This window comes from Dreissena polymorpha, chromosome 10, assembly GCF_020536995.1.
Source record: "Dreissena polymorpha isolate Duluth1 chromosome 10, UMN_Dpol_1.0, whole genome shotgun sequence".
NCBI classification, from domain to species: Eukaryota; Metazoa; Mollusca; class Bivalvia; order Myida; family Dreissenidae; genus Dreissena; species Dreissena polymorpha.
Genome location: NC_068364.1, coordinates 35,490,413 through 35,503,407, shown reverse-complemented (window position 1 = coordinate 35,503,407; position 12,995 = coordinate 35,490,413). Strand labels below are relative to the sequence as shown.

Below are 12,995 nucleotides of genomic sequence, written 5' to 3'. Positions count from 1 at the left end.
CATGCTGGGAAATTTGTCGTCTGCTAAAATGTCGTCTGCTGAATTTTTAAAATTAGCATTTTCTTCAAGTTTTTTCAAAGAATATTATCAGAATAGCAAACAGTTTGGATCCAAACTGTTTGCAAAGGCCTTCAAAATTCATTTCCCGCACTGAAAGGGTTAATTCGCTGGCGTAAAGTTGAGTCACTGATTAGCCTGTCTTCACAAACTAATCAGAGACTTATGTTAAGAAGAGACCCTTTAAACAAAACTTCCATAAAAGCGGAAAGTGATGTCCCTGATCAGCCTGTGTGGACTGCACAGGCTATAAATCTGGGACCACTTTTACGCACATGTATAGCCCATTTTACCAGGAGATCGGCAATATTCGCAGAAACTCCGAATTCTACTCTCTATCAGCTGACCACGCTAACCAATCAAATTCTGGGGTATTATGTTTTCATTTAATCAGCATGGCGTCTGCTTCAGCAGTTTCCTTTGTTGAAATAGAAAATGCCTTTTCTAGCGGTAGTTTGCCGCAATCACTTGAAAAATTTAATATTCCATCAATAATTAGTTACTTTCTCAACATACATTCAGACTTTTGTTAAATCAGAGAAGTTTCATACGAGCTGTTTACAACGATTGTATAAACTTGAGGTTTATACTATCGCTATTTTTAGATCAGATTTGGGGTTTTCCCAAAATTGGAGAATCTGATTTTGTCAACTACGGAAACCCAAAATCGTAAAAAACTGAGATATTTGATAATTATTAATGGAAATAAGGAGGAAATAATAGGATAAATAGAATAGTATGTGAGCTTTGGATAAATATCAAGTTTATCATGCTCGGCTCGAACCATTTTAGCACTCACCAAGCCTCGCGCTACATCAGTTCTAAGCCTTTCATGATAAACTTGATCTTTATCCAAAACTCACATAATATTCTATATATATACTCAAACACAAACCTGTAATGTTTAATGCCGGCAGAAAAGTCTAGTATTGCCCCCTAGCACCTTCAAAATGTGCTGAACAAATTCTGCAGGATCTACATTGCCGGATCGTAACCTCAGCAATCTCATTTTCCGTCATTCCAGCTCTTAAAAGCCATTGCTTTAGCAAATTAGTATTTTTTATGGAAGTCGATGAAATTTAACATCTTTTCCACCACTGCCCACATTCTTAAAACTTTTCATATGGCACATGTGTGGCATTTTTTTCGGTGTATTCCCTATTTATCAGTAAAATGTCCGCCATGAATTTACAAATTCTATTGATAGATTAATTATACATGTTTACCCCAGCATTTCATTGGTCAGCCAGTTACCTGTTTGGAATCTTATCGGCTGAAATCGTAAATATTTGTGACTACTCAGAGTGAAATTTCTATTAAGCCCAGTTTTCCAGAGCGGGACAAATATGTTTCTAGTTGTCTTGGAAACGAGTCTAAGGTCAGTAAACATTTGGATGCCTTTCTGACCTTGTCTGTCTGTGTCTGGCATCAATTGTGTAATAACAGTGAAAGTACAATTATGTTGTACTAAATAACACCTTAACTGATTTAGTAATATATTTCTAGTTGCCATGGAAACGAGGCCATGGTCAGTAAACATCTAGACGCCCTACTGACCTCGTCTGACTGCGTTGGACTCTACATGAAGGTGCTAGAACTCGTTAAGGCTGAAATTGAGGCCCCCGAATTTAGAGGAATGACAAGAAAGGTGGGTCAAGAATGTTCCAAATATAATCCATAGTAAAGATGATGATGATAAAATTATTATCATGATGACTGCTGCAGTTGTTGTAGGTGATGATGTTGGTGATGATGATTATGATGTGATGCTGATGATGAGGACAATGACAATAATCAGAATCATCATGAAGATTATAATGATCACGCTCCTTACATTGATGATCGTAGGATTTCATGACTAATATAGACTAAGATAGCAAAATAACTTCAAAATTTGTCACAAAAAAGTGACACCACTTTGGCCCTCTTTGGTTGCTCTCTTCTTCTTTGAGTAGAGCTGAAGATAGTTATTTCTGAAGACAAAATTACTAGATCATTTCAGATTTGAACTAATTATGACTTAATTCACTTGACTAATTTTATTCATTTTACAGTTGTTGTCAGCATTTGACTTCAAGAATTGGTGAAGTACTGAAACATTTGTTAAATAAATATAACCTTATACCATGGTACCTTTAACTGAGTCGAGCAACCCAGGTCCATCTTGGCCCCCTAGTTCTCATTAGGACGATGAGTGATGATTTTGTTCTCTCTTCAGGTCCTGTGCCATCTGTACCTGAGTCGTAGTGGTCTGTGTGAGGTGGAACTACTGGACCTGGTTCCAGGCCTGACCTGGGCCTTCCTGGGTCCGTTCTGTTACAGGCTCACTCAGCACCTGGTATTGAAGTACCAGGGGGGACTACTCATGTTTGCCCACGAACAGGTATTCATTGTTGCAACAGGTGTTAGCTCCCTTGTGTATTGAAGTACCAGGGGGGACTACTCATGTTTCCTCATGGGTTAACAATGATGAATACTGCTAGTGTTGTTGATATTCATGAAAAGGTACCAATGATGATGATGCAATGATGATGCTGTTCACAGTGATGATGATTCTGTTTATAAGTTTGGAGACTGCTGATGCTTATGATGAAGATTAATATGGTGCTGTGAGAAAACAGGGATAAATGCATGTGAGTCAAGTGTCATCCCAGATTAGCCTGTGCAGTTTAGCACAGGCTTATAGGGGCTACACTTTCCGTTTTTATGGTAATTTCCTTTCAAAGAAATTTTCTTTTAATCCAAAATCAAGTCAAGGCAGATAATGTCTTTCACGATTGACATGTGCGAACTGCACAGGCAAGTTGCGGACGTCACTTTATTCACAAGCATAAAGCCCTGTTTTCCCATAGCGACACTCAAATGTTAAATGGTTTTTATGCTTTACCCGCAGGTTTACAAAGCAGTGCATGACTTCTGTTTTGCCAAGTCAGATGGCAAGTTAGTGGCTGACATTCAGACGGAACTGATCAACTATTTCAAGTCTAAAATGAGGTAAATCTGTTTTTTTTTAATGTTATTTGTTATTGTTTGCCAAGTTGGTCCCTTTAGATTGGGAAAAATTGTGCCTTTTTTACTTAAATTGGATAAACATTAGTGTTGTTTTGCTAATAAATGCTTTTATTATGCTTTTCGAGTGTGTTTTCAATTATATTGACTAATGTTCAACTTATGAAGGTGGATGGGAGATGAACTAAATGTTGAAATATAAAAAATAAATATATATTTTTTTGGAAACCTTCATTTGAAAAATATGAGGTGCCATTTGGGAAAAATATATACTTTTACCCATTTGGAATGGAGCCGAATACCAGTTTAGCGGTCCAATTTTTCCCCCAGAAGAATTGGACTGGGGGGTGGGAAGAATTGGCCAGGGGAGAAAAAATGGCCTATTACAACAGTCCCAAACTTGTACGAAAAACAATGGTCACACATTTAAGAAGGGGGGGGGGGTATATTGCTTTGTTTGTCAGTCTGTTGGAAGGCCCATAGAATATTTCATTCATGCATGCTGTCTTGCGGAAAGTTGAGACCTATTTAGTAATATCATCCTCTTTGAGTAGATTGGAATTGGAAGCAGGCATTAAACAAGCTTTCAATATGAAACTGCACTGAGAATATTGTCTTAAAAAAACAAATGTAAAAAATTCATATTGTATAGTTGTCTTACATAAAAAGCAAGATAAAGCTTTTATAATATTGCAGAATCACTAATTTTTCTAATGAATTAGCATTTATAATCACTGAAACCAACAAACATTTTTTTTACTGTAAAGGAAAACAATTCACGTTCAAATTAATTTTCGTTCCTGTAAGTCTTAGTGGGCATGGAAACAAAAATTGTCTCCCTTTGCAGTGATGATATAACACCGAGCCTTTTTCTGGGGAAAATGAGGCCTAACGCATGTGCATAAAATGTAGTTCCAGATTAGTCTGTGCAGCCTGCACAGGCTTATATGGGAAGACACTTTACGCCTTAACTTGATTTTCATTAAGCCTTCAAACGAAACATACCATAAAAGCGCACCAGCTTATCTGGGATGACACTTCACACATATGAATGAAGTCCAGGGGTGGTATTCCAGAAACATCTTAAGTCATTTCTTAAATAATTTCACTTAAGTTCAAAATTACAATGTTTTGTATTTTTTATTAGATAAGGAATCACATGTTTATTTTGGTATTCCTAACATAACATTGACATAATTATGTTATTTTGATGTAATTCTTGATGCCAAGCTATTGCAGTAGGAAATGAAACACTTAAGAAAATTTCTCAATTTAAGGATAAGAATAAACTTGAACTTAAGATGCTTCTGGAATACCACCCCAGTTCTCCCAGAACAAGACTCAAACTTTATGACACACGTCCAAACAAATAACATTTTCTCATTATTTCTCCAGTTCCCTGAAGGTCAGTTGCCGGGCTTCAGAAGAGTTGCCATGGTTACTCAGTGAGGTTGATGACAGAGAGGCATTGAAACTCTGTCTACAGAACATGTTTGTCTTTCAGAACGTGGTTGCTAGGTAAGAACAAGAATGTTTTAACTGTTTCATATGACTGTCTAATTTATTTCATTTTAAGGAATTTTATTTTCTTTGTTTTTTTTTCCAATAGGTTTATTAATTTGTGCCATTAAACTTTATCAATATTACTTAAGTTTTGGTGAAATTATACTCATAGGATCTGTCTCTGGAATTGCAAAATTGCAATCAAGGAAGTCAGTTCAAATCGTTAAAAATATTGTTACCACCACAGGTGTTGTGCGCATGGCCAAGTCACCAAAACACTATCAATATGTCTTCAAACAATATTTTTCATCACTTTGACAAAATAAAATATTCTGAAATAATATATCTGATCATATATATTATATCAGGTTATTTATTTTGTCAAAGTGATGAAAAATGTTGTTTTATGAAATATTGATAGTGTTTTAAAGACTAGGCCACGTGCCCAACACCTGTGGTTGCCACCACAGAGACTGCTTTATTATCCTCCGCCATAGGCGGAGGAATATTGTTTTGGCGTTGTCTGTTCATCCGTCCTTCCGTCCTTCCATCTGTCTTTCCGTCCATTGGTCCGGAGCCATATCTTGGAAGTGCTTTGGCGGATTTCATTGAAACTTGGTATGAGTATATATATATGGATAAGAGAATGATGCACGCCAAATGGCATTGTACACGTCACCATCTGTAAATAACAGAGTTATGGCCCTTTGTATCTTGAAAAAATGCTTTTTTTGTGTGTCCTTAGCCATATCTTGGCCGTATAACACTTTTGTATCCAGAAGCATATTGGCGGTGGATATCAATTCAACGAATTTGCTTGTTATTCTATCTTTGATGCTGACAATATGTTTGATTTGGAATCTGGGTCAGATTATCCAAAATCTAGATTACCATGTAAAAGGAACCTTTTCACGCTTTGGTAAATTAACAAAAATGAAAAAAATTGTTTAAGATTTGCATATTTTCATTGTAGTTATTGACATTTGTGAGGAAACAGTAATACTAAACACTTACTATGCTCGAAAATATCCATAATATGCATCTTTTGATGATTCAAAAACCTGAACATTATAAAGCGTTACAAACGCGAAACTATTGAACAATTTGTAGAGTCCAGTTCTTTATTTTATGTGACATTAACAGGATTGCTCATATAAAGTATAAAATACACCATTTACTGTATGAGCAGGGATTGTCAAGTGGTTAATGTGCTAAACTTTTACGTCAAGGATCAGTGGTTTGAGCCCTGTTGAGGTTTACTTTTTTCTTTCTTTAATTTTATTCGTGTTTTTTTTTTTAGCAATTTAGTTTCAATATTTACATTTATCAATTTAAGACATATAATGACAAACTTCAATACATGACACAATTTGTAAAAAGGTCCCTTTAACCCTTTTCAACTCAGAGGCAAAGTGAAAATGGCTATGTGCAAACTGCATAAAACCAGAACAGCCTGCGTGTTACTTGCAGTATGTTCAGGTTTCATGCTGTTTGCTGCTCATAAGTATCTAAGGGTTGGAAATGAAACTTTTATAACTTGAACCTAGTAAGAAAGGTCTTTAATATCATTTAACTTTGTAAGGGACTACAAACATGTCAAAAATATGTTTCTAAGTGGTAAAGGTTTAAATATCTAACAAAAAACACAACTTGTTACCACTCTAGACACAACAATTATGAATCAACTGTGATGAAAATTTGCCAGAATGTTTATTTTGACAATATCTTGGCCGTGTTCAAATTTGGGAATTGTGGGGTCAAAAACATTAGGTCAAGTCTTTCAAAATTGGTGTACCGTGACCTAATTTGAGCGCTTCAGGGCCATTATGGCCCTCTTGTTTCAAAGTTAATGCAACTTAGCTCTGTCCTAGTTGGGGTAGAGGAGATTTGAGTCTTGGCAATTCTGTGAACTTATGTTTACAGTGTTTAATGTTCATTTTGGAAATGGGCCTAATGCCCAACGGATTTCGTCATTGTTACTCAATTTGAGAAATGTGTATCCTTATATTTTTGCTAACAAATACTTTAAAATTGAAAATAAAAGTCTTTCCTATTGTATGTTAACAAGAGTTTAACTTATAGAGCTGGATAGGAATATGAAATAAATCTTGCAATTTCAAAAATGAATAAATTGTTTTTGAAACATATATTGAAACATATAATTGGGAATTTTTGGAAGATATTAAGGAAATTTGAGATAGCAATGGGGCCAAATTTTAACCCCAAACTTTATCAAACAAAAAACTGGTCTGGTATTTACCAAAAACCCCACTTGTTTTCAATATAGGTCAGACCAATGGTCTACTTCAGCACTGGGCCATACCGTGTTAAAATTTAATTTAACCTAGCCCTGTTTAGGCAGGATAGATGTAAGTCTTGGCAATTCAGTAAAGTTCCTTATTTCAACAGAGGTCGGACAAATGAGCTTCTTCAGTACTGGGCCCTACTGGGATCAGACAGAGCCGTCATGGCAACGGACTATCTGGCTGCAGCCAAACAAATGGAAGATAGTGAGTATAGTTTAGTGTAAAACTATTGATTTCAATTTGAAATCGAAATGAAAGCCGAAGGCATATTGAAATGCTCTGGAGTGCGTTTCGTGGTTAGAACCAGTTCTTGGTGTGTTTGGGGGAGATTGAAAGAACGCTGCCACTTAGGGGATCAAACCCATGACCCACGATCTCCCAGTGAAAAGACGGACACTATGCTAGCCGGGAGTAAAACATTCTGTTTTATTTTTTATAAATGGGGAATATAATTTATGAGCCTTGCTCTGGGAAAATGGGGCTTAATTAATATGCATATGTGTAGTCCCAGATTAGCCTGCGCAGTCCGCACAAGTTTATCGGGGACAACACTTTCCGCATTAATGGACTGTTTTATTTTAAGGAGTTCTCTTCTTTACAAAAATCAAGTCTAAGCTGATATTTTCATCCCTGATTAGCCTGTGGACACTGTACACTACTACTACTACTACACTGTTCCCGTTAATTAGCACAGGCTAATCTGGAAAGACACTTTACACTCATGCATTAAATCCGTTTTGTACCAGAATGATGTTCATATTATGCTGGTCAATTGTTTTAAAGGAATGTTTTTAGTTTAGTTTCAGTGGTGGGGAGTGTACAGGTTGCCTGTACATCTTTCCCTTTGTACCGTCATTGGACATTATAAGAGTTTGAAATAACTTGTCAAAATGTTTACTTACAGTGACATGCTCAAATCCATCAAATGTCAAAATGCAGCACTGTTGAAATTGTTGTCAAAGCTCTACACTTGTGTCATAGTTGTATGCTGGAAAGCCAGAAGGCCCTATCAGCATATGTGCAAAGAAGACTGATCAGCCATTCTGGCTTTCAACAGATAATTTTCATGTGAAAGCCAGAAGGCCCTATCAGCATAATTATGTGCAAAAAAGACTGATAAGCCCTATTGGCTTGTCACGACTCCAAACTGTGTATTTAATGCCCATTAAAGGCAGCAGTATTGTCACCGTATTTATTGCACATTAAATGCGCATCTAATACACTTATTTTTCTTTAATTGTTTTTGCATTTTTTACAACTAAGGGTAATAGTTAACTTGAAAGTATACTTGAACATAAACTTAAAGCACACTTCAAATGCACTAAAGCGTACCTATTTTATTGTAAAGTGTATTTTTTTACAAAGAGAAATAATGTTCAACGCATTTAAGTGTACTTATGCCGGCACAATACAGAAAAAATACACCTTTTCTGATAGAAGTGATTTTTAGCTCGACTATTATATATGAAATATATATAGTGGAGCTATCCTACTCACCCCAGTGTCGGCGTTAGCGTTCCCGTTAGCGTTCCCGTTAGCGTTCTTGTTAGCGTGCAAATGTTTAAGTTTGCGTACTACCCCAAATATTTCCTATGTCCTTTGACATATTGCTTTTATATTTTGCATACTTCTTTACCAACATGACCCTAATCTATAAACAAGAGCAGACAACTGTATCAAGCATTTTGACAGAATTATGCCCCTTTTATACTTAGATATTTGAACATTTTGCTTAAATTGCCATAACTTCTGTATTTATGATCACATTTGATTCATAACATGACAAAACAACACTTACCTGACATACCACAATGTACTCCACCCAAACCATCCCCCAAGCTCCACCCTAGAATCTCCTTCCCAAATAATATTTATTTTTTTTCCCTTATTTTTGAAAGATCATCTATTAAATGACCACACACCCACATTATACCCCCCCCCCCCTCTCCATGATGGCTTACGTTATACTGTCAAGCACTCGAATAGTCGAGCGTGCTGTCTTCTGACAGCTCTTGTTTCAAAGTGTATTAAACGCGCAATTAAATCGTATTAAAGGCAGAAAAAAATGTTGCAATACTGTTACTTTTAATGCGCATGGTATACATTTTTTCTTGAAGGGGTTTTGATCACATTCAATGATTGCTCTAGTTATGTTTGGATTGCATATATAAAACACATCTATGTTATGGAAAATAATGGGGGGGGAAATTATGGAAAACAGGAAAACAAATAATAACAAAAGACCGTTATGACCCCTTATTGAATGTTATGTGTTTTACAGATGTTGGTCAGTTCAAAGGGCGGGTAACTCTGGCTGACATTGCGGACCTGTATGAAACCTTGGGAAAATTCTTGAAGGACATCGGACAATTGAATCAGGTTTGTTAACTTAAGTATGTTAGTCCTCGCTCTGGGAAAACTGGGCATAATACATGTGCGTAAAGTGCTGTTACAGATTATGGGAAAACTGGGCATAATACATGTGCGTAAAGTGCTGTTACAGATTATGGGAAAACTGGGCATAATACATGTGCGTAAAGTGCTGTTACAGATTATGGGAAAACTGGGCATAATACATGTGCGTAAAGTGCTGTTACAGATTATGGGAAAACTGGGCATAATACATGTGCGTAAAGTGCTGTTACAGATTATGGGAAAACTGGGCATAATACATGTGCGTAAAGTGCTGTTACAGATTATGGGAAAACTGGGCATAATACATGTGCGTAAAGTGCTGTTACAGATTATGGGAAAACTGGGCATAATACATGTGCGTAAAGTGCTGTTACAGATTATCCTGTGCAGACTGTACATGCTTAGCAGGGATGAATCTTTATGCTTTATGGTATTTTTCATTTCAATGGTGTCTCTTTTTTGTGGAAATCCAGTTTAGGCGGAAAGTGGATTCCCTGATAAGCCTGTGGGGACTGCACCACAGGAGGGAATCCCTTTTTTTTTTTAAATATATATGCTATACTAAAAAAAATAAAAAATTATATGTATATTTATGCTATAATAGAGTTTCTATTATAGCATATATATACATATAATTTTTTTATTTTATTTTTATTTTTTTTTAGTATAGCATATATATTTAAAAAAACGGGATTCCCTCCTGTGGACTGCACAGGATAATCTAGGACAATACTTTATTCTCATCACAGAGCGAGGCTCAATTTCATCTCCAAAGCTGATTGTTGCCTACTGATAAATAAGTCAGAAAAATTATGTTTGTACTTACATCAAACAAAACTGTAGCCTTTTACGTTGGTAAATGTTTTCATTTTATTTATTAGTCTTGCCGTCTGTATACAAATAATTGTTAGACAATTAACTATTACCTAATGCAAGTTACAAAGTTAAAACATGTGAGCATTGTTCCTTATTATATAAAGTTGCAATTTTTAGTATCCTATGTGAAAAAACGGCTAAGTAACGCGCCGTATTTAACCCTTTCAGTGCGGGAACCAAATTTTGAAGGCCTTTGCAAACAGTTTGGATCCATATGAGACGCCACAGAACATGGCGTCTCATCAGGATCCAAACTGTTTGCTATTCTGATAATATGCTTTGAAAAAAATCGAAGAAAATGCTAATTTTAGAAATTCAACGACATTTTAGCAGATGACAAATTTCCCAGCATGCAAAGGGTTAAGAAAATTTCCCTGATTACATGAGTATTGCAACTTGCTTGTTATTTCTCTATGCGGTCTTATTGGTATTCTTTGCGACTGTAACAATCTGTAGTTCAGCTTTAACAGTACTTTAAAATTATCTTTATTTGTTGGCATGAACCTTGTAGTTTTATGCCCCCGGTTGGGTGGCAAATAGCAGTTGAACTGTCCGTCAGAAAACTTAACATTGCCCATAACTTTTGCAATATTGAAGATAGCAACTTGATAGTTGGCATGCATGTGTATCTCATGGCGCTGCACATTTTGAGTGGAGAAAAGTCAAGGTCATCCTTCAAGGTCAAAGGTCAAATATATGGCTTCAAAGCGGCGCAGTAGGGGGCATTGTGTTTCCGACAAACACATCTCTTGTTTAAAATATAAAAATGACTCTTAATTTACCGTACACATACATTTTCCGATTTCTGATTTTGGAAAAAAACATGGAGAAATCTGCATTTATCAATTTCCAATGTGTTTGTGTAAAATCTTTAGATTGGTCATATAACTACAAAATAAACAAAAATCAATGTTTGACTGCTCTCGATTTCAACCACCCGATTGTGGCCCATTCTTACTCATTTTGGTTCAATCCAGACAATGTCGGCTCTTCAACAAGCCCTCAAGGCACTATTGACATCTCTATTCTAAGATCAATAGAAAACACAATGTATTCTTATTTATTTTCATTCCATTCAGGCACTTTCGGCACTGCAGCGTGCCCTCGAGGTTCGCGAGACAGCCCTTGATCCCGACCACCCGATCGTGGCCCACTCACTGCACCAGCTAGCAGGACTTCATGCGCACAGGAACCAGTTCTCCTCTGCGGAGTCGCTGTACAATCAGGCCCTGATGATTTACGAGAGTGCCTTCGGACAGGACCATGTGTTGGTGGCGAAGGAGTATGACGCACTGGCGCTATTGTTTCTGAAACAGGACAAGTAGGGTCAATTTAGTTTAAACCTTTTACTTTAGCTTGATTGCATCGAGAGCCCTAGGCTAATTGAAATGCTCTCGAATCTATTTCCAGGGACTAGAACCAGTACTTGGTGTCATGGGGGAGATTTAAGAACGCTCCCACATTGAGAATTTTTAACCAGTGATCTCCGAAATGCGTGGCAGACACCATATTCACTACCCCACGACAACCTTTTAGATTGATTCGGAAAGATTGTAGAAAAACTCCTGAGAACTTTTTTCACAATATTTGCTACTTTTATTTTTGTGCTAGGGCTGTTATTTTATAAACAGGACACGTTTGTTTGAATCAGAAACGGCGTAAAATGTCCTGAGAACATTTCCAGAACTTTTGTTATCCCCTGCCATAGGCGGAGGGATATTGTTTTGCTGTTGTCCGTCCGTCCGTCTTTCCGTCCGTCCGTCTTTCCGTCTGTCCGGAGCCATATCTTGGAAGTGTTTTGGCGGATTTCATTGAAACTTGGTATGAGTATATATATGGATAAAAGGATGATGCACACTAAATGGCATTGTACACTATCTGTTAATAACGGAGTTATGGCCCTTTGTATCTTGAAAAATTGCTTTTTTGAGAGTCAAATATAACACTTTTGTGTCCAGAAGCATATTGGCGGGGGATATCAATTCAACAAATTTGCTTGTAACTTGTGTTCCTTAAAGGGCCTTTTCACAGATTTTGGCATGTTTTGAAGTTTTTCATTAAATGCTTTATATTAATAAATGTTAACATTGAGTCTAAAAATCTCCAGTAAAAAAACAAGAATTCAATTAAAGAATTAAAAAAAAAAAGTTACCCGGAACGGGGCTGGAACCACTGACCCCTGGAACCATGGAGCAAAAGTCTACCGCTCTATCCACTAGACTATCCGCTCTTATACCATTTGTCACGTATTTTTTACCTTATATATGCGATCCTCGTAGTATAAAAAAATACAACAACAACAACAGAATTCTCCAAATTATTCAATCGTTTCGCGTTGCAACGCTTTATAATTTTCAGGTTTTTAAATCGTCAAAAGATGCACATAATGGATATTTTAGAGCATGGTAAATGTTCAGTATTACTGTTTCCTCACAAATATCATAACTTCAAGAAAAAATTGCGAATCTGAAACAATTTTTTTCAATTTTGTCAATTTACCAAAGCGTGAAAAGGCCCCTTTAAGTCTTAGAGTGGTTTAGAGTTCCTGTTTTTGATAAGCCACCACCATATATATGATTCTGTAATATTTACAACTGTAAAATCATTTATATTGGTCGAAATGAAATTGTGTGCTTCTTAAAAAATGAGTTTTTCATTGCCACGTAAATTCGTGGATTGGTTGACCCAAAAAATAAATGCAAATTTTTGTCCCTCGATTAATGTAACAAGTTTTCTTGTTTACTGTAGATTAATTTATTTTTGTTGATATGAAATTTTTTGGATTCTTAAAATCTGGCATTTTCATTTGATTTTAGATTGATGATTTTT

General features: G+C 36.3%; 1 protein-coding gene across 1 annotated transcript in view; it reads left to right on the top strand.

Annotated features, from left to right (window-relative positions):
- Nucleotides 1–12,995, top strand: part of LOC127848191 (nephrocystin-3-like) — a 46,974-nt gene that overhangs the window by 24,282 nt on the left and 9,697 nt on the right. The window contains exons 15-21 of the mRNA XM_052380495.1: nt 1,564–1,705; nt 2,276–2,440; nt 2,951–3,051; nt 4,462–4,584; nt 6,979–7,079; nt 9,157–9,254; nt 11,246–11,487. Of these exons, the coding sequence (XP_052236455.1) occupies nt 1,564–1,705; nt 2,276–2,440; nt 2,951–3,051; nt 4,462–4,584; nt 6,979–7,079; nt 9,157–9,254; nt 11,246–11,487 (972 nt within the window). The remainder of the gene's footprint in view (nt 1–1,563; nt 1,706–2,275; nt 2,441–2,950; nt 3,052–4,461; nt 4,585–6,978; nt 7,080–9,156; nt 9,255–11,245; nt 11,488–12,995) is intronic.